This window comes from Streptopelia decaocto, assembly GCF_964273445.1.
Source record: "Streptopelia decaocto genome assembly, chromosome: 2".
NCBI classification, from domain to species: Eukaryota; Metazoa; Chordata; class Aves; order Columbiformes; family Columbidae; genus Streptopelia; species Streptopelia decaocto.
In genome coordinates, this window is record NC_138655.1 from 73,266,412 (window position 1) to 73,285,281 (window position 18,870).

General features: G+C 36.9%; 1 protein-coding gene across 2 annotated transcripts in view; it reads left to right on the forward strand.

The window, feature by feature from the left end:
* Nucleotides 1-18,870, forward strand: part of LOC309436310 (aromatic-L-amino-acid decarboxylase-like) — a 57,463-nt gene that overhangs the window by 16,345 nt on the left and 22,248 nt on the right. For both annotated transcript variants that reach the window (XM_082045414.1, XM_082045413.1), the window contains exons 6-10: nt 2,268-2,411; nt 9,999-10,065; nt 11,570-11,664; nt 13,994-14,061; nt 16,042-16,118. In XM_082045414.1, coding sequence (XP_081901540.1) covers nt 2,268-2,411; nt 9,999-10,065; nt 11,570-11,664; nt 13,994-14,061; nt 16,042-16,118 — 451 coding nt within the window. The remainder of the gene's footprint in view (nt 1-2,267; nt 2,412-9,998; nt 10,066-11,569; nt 11,665-13,993; nt 14,062-16,041; nt 16,119-18,870) is intronic.

The following is an 18,870-nucleotide window of genomic DNA, read 5'->3' on the forward strand; positions in this document are numbered from 1 at the left end:
GTAGCTGACCTGAAATGAGGACAGACAGGCCTTCCTATCCACTGAAGGGCAGACAATCTTATGTTTACAGGAGGATTTGCCTTAAGATATTGCTGACCTTTTGAAGCAGATTGTTGCAGAGCTCACCGGTCCTTCTGCATTAAGAACAGACCTGTGTGACTCATAAGCAGTAATCCACAAATGGAAGTAAGCCTAAGCCATTCTCTGGGCAAGAAAACCATGCACTGACAGAGCACAACACTGCAAGAATACGTTAGGAGTGAGGTAAATAGTTGGCTGGTAAAGAGACCAGAGCGGAAAGTTGAACTCAGATCTTGGGAGATTATTTTAACCTATTGGCATTTTGGGAAAATCTTTAACTTATTGAAATATTCTTCGTGTTAATGATCACAGAGCAGGACTGGCAACAAAGCTTTCCCCAATAACTACTTGGGCATTTGGGGACAACAGAAGAGGATCCCTGTTGGTTTTAGCGCCTGGGCTATCCTGGCTGAGGCTTCTCTTGCAAGAGACACTAAATATGAGACCTCAGAGCTGAGGGGAACATCCAGTTACCCCTGACAAGAGACACCTGACTGGGACCAGGACAGAAGTCAGGGTAGCTTTTTTGATATTCTCAAATTTTCTCAGGCCATTTCCTTCATCAGTCTTTTTTTGACATATTTATTTGGCTACTTTAAGCAGCTACCACTCATTTCAATGATTTCTGTTTGGTTCCTTTCTCTTCTCGAGGGTGATGGGAGATTCCTGAGTATTTTTACGAGCACCAGGAACTCCGTGCAGCATCAGGTCACTGAAGATTTGTTCTAATGCAAAAGCATCTTGGCAGTTTTAACCTGAAGCTTGTGAATGGTTGTAGTTACCAGAGAGCCTTAGTATGATTTTGGAGACTTGAGGAAGGAATTCCGAGGTTCTGACAGGCTAACCTCAGTGTAATATTATAGTTTGCTATTTATAATTCTTGTATAAATCAGTTATAAAATACCTCTTTCCATTGTACAGTTGAATGAAGTTTGATATGGTACATGCATTGTTTTTCACTTCAAAAGCAGTTAGTTTCATTTCAGCTCTAGACTTCTATACTTTCTTAAGCTGTTGCCTAATTAGTTTGGCAAAGTACTTTCACAAAAGGCCCTGCTGAGATACAAGTTAGTAGTCAATTTGCCTTTAAAACACATCATTCCAGGGATATGTAAAAATTGAAAGGCATAAACTTTATCTTCATCTGGCAGAAACTTTATTTTCTTCAACCTGTGTTTTGGCTCAATATTTTCCATGATTCTGGGCTAAGTTAAAATAGAATTAGTAAGTGCTCTCGTATGTATTAGCAAGAACCTACATGGGTAGGACAGCAATTATGAATGAGAATTGTCACGATATGAAAATATGGGGAATTTTTCTCTTTCAAATTGAGTATGCTTAAGGAAATTGTAGAAGGTGGAAGGTAAAATAGCTCTTTTTTGTTTGGTTTTAGTCATGCTCTCCGGGAGATTATTTTGTGGCTATGCATACCTTTCACTGTTAATAGAGTTCTTGAGTTATTATAGTATTGTACTTCAGAATTTCATAATAATATATTAGTGACATTTTTGTTTTTATTTACTGACATGTACTTTATGTTATAAAAAGTATTATTTAAGGACAGTTCAAGTAAGATGAGTTGTAAATTAAATAACATATTGGGAATGATCCTTAATTGCCTACCAATATGCATCAATGACTGAACCACAATCTAAAAAAAGAGTAACATAACAAAGTATCTCTGTGTATAATATACCACGATGTATATTTTTTTAGGGTTCAGCAATGCTGTACACCATAAAAATATGCTAGTGAGCAAATGAATACTTATTAGGCAAGCTGACTATCTGCATTGCTTTTGATTGATTTGGAGCCAAATCCTGAAGCTCTTAATCAATGCTGCCTAAGTGTGAACATGTTAATTAAAGCTTTAACTAAGGTTAATTGAACTTTTGTGTGAATGATGCCATGGCAATGGTTTCAAGAATACTTCAGGATTTCTATTATTCTATTAGTGTATTTGCGTGTGTGTGTATGTATGCATATATATGTATTTGTACTTGTCTCCACCTGTCTGTCTGTTTATCTGTAGGAAAGAGGGAGATGTATGTATCTGTTACGTACCAGCAACAGTCCCTGGTTCTCAAGTTTTTGCTTCATTTGAAAGAAATGAGGTTTTCTTTTCAAATCCAAATTAACTTCTTACTTTCTAATAAAATATATTTGTCTTAAAACCTTCCTTTTAGGCTCATTCGTCAGTGGAAAGGGCGGCATTAATTGCTGGTGTGAAGATTAAAAATGTTTCTTCTGATGATAAATTCAGTGTTCGTGGTTCAGCCCTAAAGAAAGTTTTGGATGAAGACAAAGCTTCAGGTCTTATCCCCTTCTTTGTGAGTACTGGATTTTAATTAATCAGTGGATTTATTGCATCTGACAAGCTACATGAGTAGATGATCTCATCCCTAACAGAGGGATCTATAGGCAGCCTAGCTTGAATGCTAGGACAGGTTCCATGAATGTTCTTCACACACCTTTCTGTGCAGTATAAGCACCTGGTTTAAGCAGCTGGTTGCACTTCTTAGCAAAAATGTTATATAGACAGTTGAATAAATGCAGGTGAATTTTGCAATGTTATAATTTCTTAACACTACAGTTCTGAACTGCCCCTTTTACACATGTATATTTTTCTTTTTCAGGCTCTAACTTATTTACACATAAAACAAGTTTAAAGGCCATAAATTAAATGATGGTATCTCAAAATTAGGTATTTTCTATAAAAAATACTTTTTACTCCTCACTACTTCAGCAAATAAATCAACCTCCATGACACACTCTAAATACCAGTAAGATCAGACTTTGTCACACAGGCATTTGTCAGTACGTGACTTATCTCTAACAGGTGAGCTATAGAGAACCTGGCTGTGAAAGTTTTAAGGTGTCATCATTTCTTGTTATCTGTCCACTTTCCAGAGATTCCTGCTTCCACAGCAGTCCAGCAAAAGCAAAAGGTGATATCTCAGTAGGTAAAGCTCATAGTACCCCATTTTTTGACACAGAACAGTGCTTGACTGGATAAAATTCTGAAGTTTAGTTCTAAGTACCTATCATAAATACCTGATTGAAAATAATATTTACTTATTCATCAGATCAACTCCTCCTATCAGTTTAAAACACCATCTTATTCTTTCAAGTTAAAGCAAGATTCTACCATTTGTTCTTTTCATGGAGTAAGTAACCTCTGCTGTGTTTTTGTACATCATCAACAAAAGTTTTCACTCATCTCCAAGCATTATGCCTCTACAAATCTTGATATAGACCACAATCTGTATAGATCTATAAAGGGGTATAATATGCTTCCAATTATATGCTTTTACTAGGCTCCATTAAAGAAAAAATAAAAGGAAAAAACCTCCTATTTTACAAACCATGAACTTTAGAATTGGGATTTTTTAAGAGCCAAAAATGTGTCACAATTTTTTTCAGAAAAATCATGTTTGATGGCCATTTATTCTTTTCTTTCATGTGGTAACATTTTGAAAAGGGCTAATGTGACTTAAATTTCTATTAACTATTTTCAGAAGAATTAGCAGATTAAGCTCACTTATAGTCATGGATAAATGCCAAATAGGAAGCTTAAATTTCACCAAGTTCTTTTGAAAATGTAATATTTTTCCTCTTAGTAATATTAACCTTCGGTGTCTGGTTTTATGTAGTATGAAGATGACTAGCGTGAAAAGTGTTTTTCATATGTGCAGAATGCAGATTTCTAGCCTGCCTGTAACTAGTGAGCCCTTGGGATGACCAAACACATCTCATCAATTGCTTTCCAATATAATAAGACTATCACTGAGAAAAAAAGCATCTCTAAGGCTGCCTAAATGAAGTTTCTTCTGTGGGCTGCATCTATTGAAGTGATGTCCCTCAAGGCTTGTTTTATTTCTCTGTTATATGTTACCACCTCATTATATGTTATATAAGATTCTACTTTTTTATCTTTAATGAAACAATTGTAAGTATAGCCCTATAGCACATTTCCATGCACTGAATACAAATTTAGTGTTTTTTTTCCTCATCTTTGGTCCATTAACAAAAAAATGCAACTTGCCCCGCATCAATATTCATTCCTTATTAGTTTTTCCATGTGTAGCAAGATGAAATAAAAAATTCTGTTTTATGCATTCAGTGACACCTTTACAAAGGATGATTTAACTGTTGTTTTTCTTCCTCTGTTTGCTTAGCTGTGCCTAACAGGCTTTCAAAGACAGGAGAGGCTCAGTCTGAGTTAATGTGGCCTGTGTCAGGTCTTCCATTTATTTGTATACATAAAACATGTCAGCTTAGATTAAACTAGATCTCATTATCTTTATGGTTGGCCTCTTAGCTCAAAAGGTGTGTTAATTCTCTGTCAGGCTGAGCAGCAGTCCACACACTGTGTTAGTGCTCCTTTTTCTGGCTTGCAGATTTCAAAAGCCTTTCCATTTCTTCTGTTCTTGAGTACTTTGGTGCTATTTTATTCTGTTCTGGTGACAGGGATATGCGCATTGCCAAGGAAACACCTTAGGCCACTTTATTCCTTGTCTCCCTGTATTCACTGATCCTTCACTAAGGGGAGCAATTCAGCATCGAAGCAGAAAGTTTAACAGGAGAAATTCTGCCAGAAGAGACAGCAGAGACATCATTCCTAATGAAGAGATCTTGGTTGTATCCAAGCTGATGCAGTTTCCCTTATCAGAAAACAAAAAACAAAACAAAACAAAGATTGTGGGAAATTAAAAAGAAGATACAAGCAAATTACAGTGCCTTATAGGCACTATTCTCCTCTTATAGTTAATGAATAAACAAGGAATCAAGGAATCATTACGCTGAGCTTCATGGAAGTGCTTTAAGTGCTTTGCTTATAGAGGTGAGCAGAGGATCAGGGCGCATTTGCTTAGTGTGAAACAGGTTCTGTTGTTGCAGCAATCTGGTAATTATAGGTTTGCTTTCCACATGCATAGGATTTGGAAGCTTTTTTGGGGGAGCGGCATTGTCTTTACAATGAGTCTTTGAATTCCTATCCACCATCAGTATCTTTTAGCAATAGTAATGTGTATATAATTTTGTTCAGTAAAGGCTATTGCCAATTTGTGTACCCAGACCTCTAATTTTCTTTCACTTTTTAATTTTTAAGTTCATACTTATGTTAATCTGTTTCTTAAAAATACTTTTGCAGAAATTCAAACAGATATATTTTCAGATAGTAAAGAAAGCAGACTGTGGAAACAAAGCACTAACTGTGTCAGGTGTTGAGGTGCTAAAGTTGCCGCAGTTTACTGTGGAGTACTATCCAAGTGTGGTTGATATGCAGCCCTTCATCTGGCCACCAGCTGAGCGAGAGCTGTAACGCACGTGCTGAAGTCAGGTCCATTTCATGAATTATAAACACTAACTGGTGGTTAAGCACAAGCGTAAATGCTTCTCTCAGTTGGGCCCTATTCTTCCAGCTTGAGACAGGCCTCTGTTGGATGGATGTTGACACAGATGCTCAATTGTGGAGACCACTAAACTGAGCACTGCTAAATTCAGAGGTAGGCTTTGCTGAATTCCAGCCTAGTTCACCTGAATGCATATAAGTGGCCTGTGAGCTTTATGCTGTCTTTCATAAATCAACACTGATATGTTGCATCTGGCATACAGTACAATATAGTTCAACAACCCCATCCAATATACAGCTGCTATAACATGATTGCTTTGATGGTGAACAAAGCCCAGCGTGAAACCTCTCTGATTCTAGCTGAAGTGAAGCTCCTTTTCAGCAGAAGTTAATACTTAAATCCTGACCACTGTTTCCCATGTGGAAGAAGCATTCTTGAGACATGCACAGGCTTCTAGGGCAATGTTTCTTAAAACACAGCTTGTGAATGATCGCTGTTTCATAAAATACTAAACGGTGGTTTAGTCAACAGTTGCAGTTTTCTTCAAGCCACAGACATTCTCATGAGTGCAATCTGGCAAACAACAGAGAAGGAGCAAATAAAAATAGTAAGAGAACACAGACAATTCTCTCATTTTAGTTACTTGCAAATGAAAAACATTGTGGTGAAACTGTGCAAAATGTATCCACTTTTTTTTGGAAGCTGCAGGAGGTCTTCCAATTGAAAAGACTGAGAGTTATTGCTCTCAGGCATCATAAAGATTCATGCATGTTCCCTGACACAGCTCTTGATTTCAGGAAAGTAATACAGGAGATGACTGATTCAAGTATTTAAGCTGTTTTGTATTCACAACCAGGGCTGAGTCAAATTTGAAGTGCGCAACCTGAGAAGGAAAAGGCCTGCAGGCTGTACTGAGCCATCAGTCCCCATTCTGTGACGCAGCCGCTCCCCTGCCCTTTGCACAAATGTGATTTTGCGGGTGTTATACAGGTTACAAATTGAGTTAGATTCTTTGTATAGTACCGAGGTGGTGTAATGAGAGTCCTGACAAGAGCAGATTCTGTCACTTTAAGTGATTTCTGAGAATTAGAACAAGGAGCTTTGAGGCTTAGACACCTGCGGAGGGAACAACAAAATTAATTTAGAAACTGAGGTATAATTTACAAAACAAACCATTATTTAAACAACTAAGCATGTGTTTGAACTCATGTAATCTCTCATTGAAGCAACATACCCCTTATCCTGATGTGAAGGAGAATATTTTAACTGCAGTGCAACACTAGTAACAATAATGCGTGACTTTGTTTTGAGAATTTTCCATCATTATTTTAGTTGTTGGACTAGCCAAGATAATTCCACTCTAATCTTGTCAGAAAGTCCACACCATATAATCATATAATAAAGGTATAAAAGCAGAGCTAAGTCTACAGTGCACTCTTTATTTGGGTATTTTCCAGTCCAATAGGTTAACCCCTATTCTTTACGTATACAGAAAAATTAGAATTTTCATAATGGTATCCTTCCTTTCTTGTGACCCAATTTGTAGATCTCTAGTTCAGCCAAAGATGAAATTCAGACTTCTCCTGATTGTGGGAATATCTTAGTTCGACAATAAGGTGATAAATATATCTTCATTCCATACATGCATACCCTCTCATTTAAAAAAAAAAAAAAAAGGAGCAAACTTATTCCTTTGAAAAAAAAAAATCCTGCTGTCTTTTTAAAGCAACCTCCCTCCAAGGAGAATTAAACCTCCAGAGAAGTCACAGACGTACCTCAAGGCACTGTAATTATTCTGTTCTTTTCCATATTCTCGAGCCACATGAAAGGCCAGGTACAGATAAGGATTAGATTAGTTGGAGAGAAGAACGTGTTAGCAGCAAAATTTTATAAACTATATATTCAATGTGCTTCACATTTTCAGAACTGTATTTGTTTCAAACTCAGGTTCTAACTAGCTTGATATGGGAAAAAAACCCCTAAATTGTCCTTTTCTTCTTTTAATAATAACTTTTCCCATAGCCAAAATTTTTATTGTTGCAATGAAACATGGTTATAGTTATTAATGTTGCTGTAATGATGACTTTGAGGGAACAGGTGCACTGTCAGGCATAAAAGAGTTTCAGGGTTTATATGATACATTTAATCATGTCTGCCCTATACAAAGGCAGGATATGACTTCCTCCAAGAGTGTACATAAATTTGCATGAACGGAGTACTGTCTGTGTACTTTCCATTAAACAGAAAATTTCAGCTCCCTATGACAATTTAAAATATCTCTGAGGTATATGCCATAATATAGATACAGAAATGTTCAAAAATGTACTTGAAAGAGAAGGTTTACTTCTCTAGCAATAGATTATTGAATTATTTCAGTATTCTAGCGATGAATCATTTTAAATATCTGGCTTTTCTAACACATATCCACCTGCCCTTTTTACTAGTTTAATAAGTGGCAGAACAACTGTCTCTCACTTTGCATGAATTCTCTAAAAACCTGGAACTTGCAAATGAAAATCCCATCACATTTATCCAACTCTTTGTCTCATAATCAGATTATTTTTTCCAAGACGTCAGCGCTTTCTGGTGTGCTGTTGCCACTTTATTTTATAGAATGAAAAGAAGAGAAAAAAACCCAAAAGCCTGATGGGAAATGTGAAAAGCAAAAATAAATTGACATGTTAAAACTTCATGAGAAGATATTGGGAGGACTCGCTAGGGAACCCTCAGAGGGAGAACAAATTCTTAGTCCTGAGATTTGCACAGGACCTGCTTCAACACGTGACTGTAGATGATTTGTAACAGTCTCCAATGTCCAATACTGACAGAAGTTAAAAAGTCAAGGGAATATCTAGCTTGAAAGTGAGTGGCAACTTACAAATGAGGATGAGTGTTCAAGGAAACAAATAAAAGGGTAAATATTGGTGGCTATCAGGCAGTCTGTTTAATTAGAGCAGGAATACTTGGTGCAAATGTGTGTCATCTTTTACAAGAGAAGTAAAAAGACCCCCCAGAAAAGTCTGGCATCATTTAACATTTGAGTAACAGGAACTCCTAGAAATAATGAGTTATCAGTGAAATGCAGGAGAGATGGTAGGTGAGTGTCTAAGCTAGAAAAAAAATAGAAAAGAGCGTACACTTGGCAAGCAAAATGTGATATTAGGATAAAACAGATTATAGGATTTTGACAAACAATTTGCCACTGGCATTATAACATGAAATTATTTTTCTTGTAAGTAGAAAGCTTGTTGTGCTGGAGAGAGAGACTAAAAGCTCAGAGCAGATAAGGCCACATTCAGGTAACTTACACATGAACAAAATGCTTTGCTACAGAAGTGCTTACTCATATAGAGCATCCAGTGAAAGTATCCACAGTGCACATGGCAGAAAAAGTAACCAGAATTAAAAACCAAACCAAACCAAACCAAAATCTGGATTTGACATATTTAAGGTAATCTCCTGGCTGTATTATAGTTTGTTTGTGACAAATTATCTAATTCCTTTGTATTTCAATACTCTAACTAAAACCTTGCATACCTTATTAGCCTATTTCAACTGTAAAGTGTCTTTTATTACATAAAAATCCAGTGCAAGGCAAAACCCAGACCCAGTCTTTATTCGTGCTTACAAAAATGAGAGGTATTTAAAACACAAGTGTTGCAATGAAAAATAAAATTATGTCAGGTTATATACACTTGGTAGTTGTTTTTTGGAGTTGTAATTCTACCTACATATTCCCAGTAAATTACTATAGCTCATTTTCACCTGGTTATACTCTCTTTTGACTGTGAAACTTCAGCATTTAAGTTGCCTTGGCTTTTGGCTTACTGGTCACGCAGCAGGGTGCATTAAATCAGACATTAACAGAATGAAGGATGAATGGTTCCAGTATTTTAGGATGAATTTGGGAGAAAAAGTTTCTCTGTGAAAAGATCTTGCAAACTGAGTAGTGAACATTTGCTACTAGTGAACAGGTGCCAGGCTGCAGATACATTGAGGACAAATCAATTACATATCTCTGTTAGAGAGCTGTGGCTCCTCAGTTCAGGCAGTAACATTTTCTGATCCATTCTGTCAACAGCAATTCCAGCATCTTTAATTTGCTCAACTTCAGAGCTTGCTTATGTCCTGTAAACTGCAAAACCTTTTGGTGATAACTGCATATGTGAGGTTAGCATTTGGCCACAAGATAAGCATGTAGAACATATATAAAATATAGCATTAACATAATAGTGTGACTATATTACATTACCTCTCAGTCACTTTGATATAATTATATATTCTATATAATTATAATATTATATCATAATATACTATTATAATAATAGTATATAAAATATATATTCTATTATATTTTTATATTAGTATTATATTATTTTTTTTTAAAAACTGGTTTCTCAAAAGTTCCACTGAAGGATGGGTATTGGCTAAAATCACTTCATTTTGCCCTGTAAAATCTGTTCTCTCTGTTTATTGTTCCCTTTGCAGACATTTTTTCTCATTTGATAATTTTCTTTGCTGTAACACTTATTTTTTTTTGCCTTTGTTTTTTTGGCTCTGCAGTTCTGTGCAACACTGGGAACCACACCTTCCTGCTCCTTTGACAAACTGTTAGAACTGGGTCCTATTTGTAAGTCTTTGCTGCTATTTTCTAAAATTACAGAATCACAGAGTCACAGAATGTCAGGTATTGGAAGAGACCTCGAAAGATCATCTAGTCCAATCCCGCCCTGACAGAGCAGGAACACCTAGATGAGGTTACACAGGAAATCGCCAGTTTAAGCCGTGTTGAGTCATTTCCAAGTCATTCTTATAGATGAGACCCTCAGTTTTCTATCTAATATTAAGCCAAGCAACAAGCTTGCATTCTCAGACAGTAGAGAGGACAAAAAAACCTCAAGAGTTTTTTTTTTTTTAGGGGGCGGGGGTGTGTGTTAGGACACGGTCTGTTAAAGCTTACTGTAAGTGCTTCAGTTTGTAACATTTTTCTTCAAGCCCTTCTAAGGACTATTAAAAGAGCTCACTTGGTAGCTGATAACAATGAAACAGAACTGCACTGTGTCTAGTCAAATGTACATTTAGAACAGGAAATTTATAGCTACAAGCAACTGGAAGCAGCCTCACAGAAACACAGAACGATTTAATGTTCTGTTAATTTATTCAGGTGGGGCCTAAAACATTAGGGGTTTGTGAGGTGGTGACTTGCTCTGGGAGGTTTTATGGTAGCTTTTCTCTGTGCAGGTGAATTTTCTTCTTAATATACACGAGCAGTACTCCCATGAAATAAAGGCAGTGTCTGAAACCAAGTATATTTAAAGATAAATAATAAATTGAACTTTGCAGATCTGAATGGATATACATCTGTATTGGGAAACACCCATCAGAATTATTTGGCGACCAGTGTAAAGATGTTATGTGGGCTTCAGTCATCAGCTCAGAGACCAAAATTGTTACTGTGTGTATTAATACAGATGACATATAGCAGAGTGTGAATACTAAATTAGAGAGAATATATGGGAGGCTCATATGCTAAAATATTTCTGCAGAAACTATTCAGTGACTAACCAAAACTAGCGCTTTCCTAACCTTCCAAAGCTTGCTCTTGCATACGTGTCTCAGTCCTTGAAATAAATAGTTTGCTGCACATAGTTGAAAATCATGTGCACTCACAACTATCAGCATGTAAAACATACTGTTTAGAAATATGTGTTTGTGATTAATGAGTTAGAAGTGGGGAACACAGGTGAAACTCTAGCTCCTCTTGCTAAAGTAGATAGTTTTATTAGCATAGAAATGATAACCATCTCTCTAGATATACATTTTTAAATAATGGTTCTTAAATCAAAATAATTTAATATTTGAAGTTGCTTAATGGTAATACAATAAACCTAGATGTGTAAGGACTCTGTTCCAGCAGAAGTAGGGAGGAAGAATAATATTTTATGTATACATCTTTATGTATTAATAGAAACCCAGATGGTAGAAACATTTGATCTCTTAATTTAATTTTAAATTGGGAAAATAATGACATCAAAGAAAAAGCTCTCAGGCACTTGGTTGCATGCAAATTAACGGGGTTTTTGAATCTGCTGCTCAGCTTATTTCCCCTCTAATTACTTTTTTTTTTTTTTTAGGCAATAAGGAAAATATTTGGATGCATATTGATGCAGCCTATGCTGGGAGTGCGTTCATCTGCCCTGAATTCAGGCATCTTCTAAACGGAGTAGAGGTGAGTAAAGTGTTTCTTCTATAGCAGCCTGCTAAAACCAGCCTCTTACATGGAATTTGTAGGTCTCTTGTGCATCCAACATTAATGGCTCTTCCAGCATCTCTTAAGTATGTTGCACTTCAGTTTGCAATGCAATTGCCTGTACATTCTATATGCATCACTAATGTTAACATAATTTTTACTGGTTTATTCTGGGAGTATCCAAGTTACCACAGTATGTAAAAGATTGTCATTCGAAACAGCATATAATCGTGAATCAACAATTTGTCTTACAAAACAGAAAGAGGAACACCTTCTCAAAAATCCAAAAGGGCACATTTATAACACCCTAATTCTACAATACACACACAAAAAAATAATTAAAAAAAATTGTTCAACCGACTAATGAGCTCATTATGTCTGATATTTTGCTTTCATCCTGGAAATCATATAGGATACAGCCAGTAGCTATATCTCAAACAGACAGGGCTTAATAACCAAGAGAACTAAATGAAATATTCCCCCAACAGCACTCCTGCTCCTTTTCCCCGCTCGCTGAGCTACTCGGCATTCAGTTGCTCAGATAAGAATGCTTCAATTTCCTGCTGCTCCCTCAGACAGTCAGATAAGTCCATGTCTTCCACGTCAGTGGAGAAAATATTGCTGTTTGGTAAAGCCAGAAGTTCAAACACAGCACTGATATGCAGTGGTTAATGAAGAAAGGGAGGGAAAAGCCCCTCACAAATAAAGCATTTCTTTCTGACTCATTTTTTTATCAGCAAATGAAGCTGCTTGTAATTTCCTGTGGGGGAATATTTTTTAAATTATTGTTATTGGTTCCTGAAGGAGATGAAACAGCACCCCTTGTCTGGGCCAGTATTCGTCATAAGAGCAAATAATTAACAAGCATTAGTAGGTTTCCTACCTTGCATAGTACAGTGAGATAGACAGATAGATATATAGATAGATAAATAGGTAGGTAGATAGACAGGCAGACAGATAATCTCACATCAAGTGAAATGGGCCTGTTACATGATTTATATAAAAATCTATTGTGAATGCTTGTTCTATGTTGGTATTTCTTTTGACTTAGATGAAAAAAATGACTTCTACTAAAAGAAAACACCCTGTCAGTAAAAAAAAAAAAAAAAAAAAAAGGAATTTCCTGGTCAATTGTAGTTTTATGAATGAATGCAATATGCAGATTCTGAACTAAAGATATGATTTGTCTCTAAGCATGAGTTTTGTGTGTATGTGTTTAATATTCCTGAAATTGAAAGCTTACTGAGTTGTTTTTGGAAACTGGGTGTACCTGAATATGCAGATTTCATTTTAGTTTACATCAAGATTTATACTTTTCCATAACATATATAACTGATAACTCCAGTATAAATTGGGGAATGACCTGTTAGACAGCAGTGTAGGGGAAAGGGACCTGGGGGTCCTGGTGGACAACAGGATGACCATGAGCCAGCACTGTGCCCTTGTGGCCAGGAAGGCCAATGGCATCCTGGGGTGTATTAGTAGGGGGTGGTTAGTAGGTCGAGAGAGGTTCTCCTTCCCCTCTACTCCGCCCTGGGGAGACCACATCTGGAATATTGTGTCCAGTTCTGGGCCCCTCAGTTCAAGAAGGACAGGGGACTGCTGGAGAGAGTCCAGCGTAGGGCAACGAAGATGATTAAAGGAGTGGAGCATCTCCCTTATGAGGAAAGGCTGAGGGAGCTGGGTCTCTTTAGCTTGGAGGAGACTGAAGGGTGACCTTATTAATGTTTACAGATATATTAAGGGTGAGGGTCACACGGATGGAGCCAGGCTCTTCTCAGTGACAACCAGCGGTAGGACAAGGGGTAATGGGTTCAAATTGGAACACAAGAGGTTCCACTTAAATTTGAGAAGAAACTTCTTCTCAGTGAGGGTGACAGAGCACTGGAACAGGCTGCCCAGGAGGGTTGTGGAGTCTCCTCTGGAGACATTCAAAACCTGCCTGGATACATTCCTGTATAACCTCATCTAGGTGTTCCTGCTCCGGCAGGGGGATTGGACTAGATGATCTTTCAGGTCCCTTCCAATCCCTAACATTCTGTGATTCTGTGATAACAAATTCTCAATATCTTGATAATACCAATAGCCTAGCTGCACAACTATCTGGAATTCCAACCCCCAAATAAATGAAGATTTAACTACAGTAATTTTTAAGCAAGGTGATGTCAGCATGAACATTATCTATAAAGTCCCAATTCAGAAATTAATTTGTAGGTAATGTGTACTCAGACAATTTGAGAAAGATGCATCATTAGCACAAGGATCCTTTTCTATTTCATGATTCTGTTTTTTATTTATTCATTGTCAGTTTGCAGATTCATTTAACTTTAATCCTCACAAATGGCTCCTAGTGAATTTTGACTGCTCTGCTCTGTGGTAAGTATGACAGTAAAAGAAAACTTTACAATAGACAAAAATCCCATATTAAATTATTCTGCCTTCCTAACAGTAGACATTTATTTACATTTCTCAATAGAAATTAGGAGTTCTGGATAGCTTTAACTCCTGTAAATTATTTACAAAATTCACTCTTTCACTTAATCCAAGTTTCAAAAAAAAGCAAAAATTAGAAACAGGTCTGAGCTCTGCCTTATGTTCCAGAGAGGGAGAAATCTGGGAAAGTGTGCAGATTCAGACTTGTTCCATTTTGTGACTGTTTAAAACATAAATGAAAACTCTTTATTTAAGGATGTTAATGCAGTGAAGAGCATGCTAGTCAGAGCTTTCTTTTCTTTTCCATAAATTTCTCCTTGTTTGAGCCTTGATTCAAAAGTTTTCTAAAAATGCTTGGTGTCTGGCTGATGAAAAGCATTCGTTTTCAAAAAGGACTGTTTATGAAATTTTGTACTGAATTTTAATTTCCCCAGGTGACATAAGAGATGACCTTTTGATATAAAAATCTGCCAAAGTAGAAACCAGTACATATAATTTAAAACAAAGCAAAGTATCATAGCTGTAATAATAACAGTAACAACAACATCCCATAGTAGATGATACGATTGTGTCCCAAACTGGAATCTCGAGAACTTAGCGTCACGACTAATTATAGTTATTAGCAAAACAGCTATTCAGTAAATGCAGACTATTTATCAAAATAAAAGAAAACATTAATTTCAGTTATAATAGAACAAAATTTGCAAAAGTGAAAAAAAAAGAAGAAAAAACAATGTTAACAAGAAGACTCTAAAACATCATCCAGAAATAGGTCAACTTATTTAAAAGAAGAAGAAATGTGCAACAGTGATCTCTCAGTTGCCTTTGATTAACCTTCAACCTTTTAAAAATACACAGCAAAGGTGGCTTTTGCACAAATATATATATTATTCAGATACACATTACATGTTTGAATTTAAGAATTTTCCCAATGTACTCCTTAGAGTACACTAAAATATTGAAAATCAGATTTTTACTTGGAATTTAGCATAAAACATTAAAAACCATAAAAAAACAGATGCACAGAAAAATCATAAAAGGTTTGGACTTTCCTCACTGAGAGTGTCCCCATGTTGATATAATTATTACTTACTTAGTGAAATTATTACTTACTTTATAGGCCTAATATAATTATGTAGAAACCTCTCCCTTTTTGATTTCTGGTTTCTTCTTTTTCTGCCTCTATAAACCACATTGTTTGTAGAGATGAGTCAGCTTACATAGAGACTGAAGCATAAACTAGCAAAATGTTGTTCTTATCCACTGGCAGAATGTAGTTTATTCCTTCTAAAAGGGAATCATTGGCTTTTGAAATTCAGTCCAGTTACACCACCCACAAGCTGGCAATAGGAAGGACACTTCAGTTTCACCTTGTGCTGTAGTATGTCAGTCAGTACTCATGTATTGGACCCAACCAAGGGCATGGTGATACAAGAAGGGAGTCCAAGTCTGGACCGGGTGTCTTATCCCTACCAGTGGCTGCCGCTGCTGCCACCACAGCACAGACAGACCATGTCCAGCACCCCCAAAGCCTCAGGGCATCTGCACTCCGTGTCTGGGAAGCCACAGTTCTGTACCGCAGTAATTTCAAGGCAACTTCTGTTGACTGCAAACATGAACATTGCTTCAGCTAGTTGCACATTCTGGAGTGTCTATCACCATAAAAAGATCCTCTGTGTCTGTTTCTTGTCTGTTTTTAAATATGCAAGTTGTGCAGTCATGCTGCCCGTTCCTGCTGAGCCTTGCACTTAACTACTTGTCAGTACTGGTGCGGCTGTGAAAAAGCAATGAAAATGGCACAGGCTGTGCTCAGGAAATACGCCAGTTTAAACACATTCAATTTGCCTTCACTTGTGGAAATTTAATCCCTTAAATTTTAATTCTTAAATTTTGCAATTTTATTCCTTTTTTATTTTCATACAGGGTGAAAAAAAGATCAGACTTAATAGGTGCCTTTAAATTGGAACCTGTTTACCTGCAGCATCGCCATAATGAGTCTGGTAATTTTATAATTAAATGAGACTGTTATTATTTTGTTTGCACACTGATATTTAATGTGAAAAAAGAATTTAAGATCAAAACTGAAATTCTTAAAACTACTTAAGTTGTTTAGGAGGCAATTTCCATTTCCAGGTGCCCCAGGGAGTAAAGCTTCTTAAAGTGCAAACACATATGTAGTGAGATTTTAGTTAGTATAAAAAAGGAATTGATGGAAAGACATTTTATAAAGCATCATATGAACACTTTTGTATTGTGATTTTCCCGGCTCCAGATTTACCACTGACTCTTCTTAGAAGCGTTGAGAGAATTCTTAATCATCTTTTGATAGTCGTATAAACATATTGGCTGCTGTGCATGGAGTCCCTTCACCTGCCCTTGCCAACATCTCTTTCTCCAGAATGGTTTCAGGATCTGGTTTGGTTTTAGAGTTTCTGAGGTCTGTGACCTTTTTTCTTATCTATGCATGTGAGCTCTGATTCAATTTTTCAAATATCCCTGTCAAGACCAAACATGCCCTGAAGCCACACAGCAAAGGTGAGCTGTGTTTGATACCTGTGCTCTGGTTTGAATTACAGCAATCTGGGACGTTATCCTGTTGCTGCCATGATCTTACATTGACTGCAGAGGGAGGTATGTTCAGACTGCCTGCCCAGTACAAAATGCTCACGAAAGCTCTTCACAAAATGCTGGCAAAGAACCAACAAATCTTAGGCCCTGCACAAACCTCCTTAATGGATTAGTGTCACTCCATGCACATACCTGGCACTGCAGAGCGGCATTTGCCATCCTAAAGATGGTTTATACACATTTGGTTAATACTGATCTATTGTGAAGAAGGTCACAGCAGCGCAGTGTCAGCATGTGGTGCAAGTTCCATCGTAACTTTCTCTAAAGGGTGAATCACAAGTGGATGTTCTTACGCTTTAGTCTCCTATTTTTCCTGGAACTGCTGGTGCTGATCTGTGTTCAGAAGTGTATCCTGAGTACTTTTCAGTCTATTACGGCTATGACTTCATTGACATATAAATTAATACCATCCAGAATTCCACCATTCACTAAAAAGCCCTGGGAAAAGAGGATTCTCATGCCTTGGTCCTGAACTAACTGAAATTCTGCATTTTCTTCCTTTTCTACATTTCCAAGAAACACAAATAGAAAACAGTGCAATACACATGACAATGTAGTAACTCTGGAGCTGAGGTTCACCTTCCAAAGGCTAGAATTGTTAACTGTTTTTTTTCTGCCTTTTTAATGAAACATACAAGTTATGGCAAATATCACTATCTGTTATCTATATACCTATATTCCAAAGAGCTAGACTACACTTTGCAAATGCAAATGCTTCTAGTTAAACTGTTAAATCAAATACACACTTATGCTTTGGATAAAATTAGCCAAATCTGCAAAGGTGCTAGGCTATTAAATCCCTGTTGATTCCTTTGTGATTTATGGGACGTCAGCACTCCTGGAAACATGAATTGTCTCATGCAGGGTCTTATTTTCTGAGTAGGTCTCAGGTCTGAGAATTCCCACCATGGTTTACAACGCAAATGAAGCAGCATTTTTGAATTTGCTCCTCTCTCACTCAAGAATTTAAGTGAGCAGAAAAGTATCTCTATCTGTGAGCAATTACTCTTAATAACCATCTGGCAATTATGTGTGCCCCCAAGGGGAAAGTCTTTATTTTGTCATTAATTATAATTTTATGTGATTTGCACATCACACCAGGAAGATTATATTAGCTTGCCTGGCAACTCAGGATCTAGGTCAGATTCTAGTGGCAGTGCTGGAAGAATGCAGCTTTACACTCTGTTGTGAACACCACATACGCTCCCACAATGCAATTCCTCCTGGTTCGATACGGATGCGAGATTAAGGCCTGTAATCAAGGACTAATTATTGACTGCATTCTGCTCTACAGCATTTGAAAGGTGTTGTTGTGGATCATTAGACACAGCCCATTACAGGAATGTAGGTTTATTTATCTATCACCAGTTGCTTTACTCTCTTTGCTACTTGTCCTGCAGCCATCAAATATAAATGGCTGCTACGACGTAAAAGAATACGAATGTTATCAAATTAACTTGTTACTGAGCTGAGACAACCAGGTTAATTTCTTGAAGTTCAGGAACAGGTTTATGACTGTTGATTGTTGTGTGTTGTTTTTTTCCATTTGTTTGTTGTTGTTGTTGTTGTTGTTGTTGTTTTTAATCTGGGAAATAGCCTAGTCACAGGTTCACAGGTTAAAGAATCAAATGGCTATATGTTGCAGTGAGGAAGGACCATGTTTTTTCTTATGTTTTGGCTGCATAGATGAGAGAACATTGGCAAGAGAGCTTGTAGCACAGGAAATACAGTCTTTTTACCCCCAGAAAATACAGAGGCTGAGCATTACATAAGTGACATAAACTGGTCAAATTCAGAAGCTACAGTTCTACATAGAACCTTGCAGTTATGCAGTTGCAGGAGCACTTCAAATATCAGTACATACTTTCCTATGATGCTTATCCTCCTCTGCAGAATAATAAGGCAGAATAAGAAAGCCAATGGATGCTTCCACACTTTCCTAAAGAAGTGGTTTAGAGTTCAGTCAGTTTAATCTCTGTTGCTGGCTCATTGTAAGTAATCCAGCTTTGTTTTACAGTTTCCTTTACAGTGAAATGAGTGTAATCACCTGATTCAAAGAAAAAGTATATGCATCTTGACTCTGTGTGCTCATATAAAAGATAACTAATAACACTCTCTGCTTGC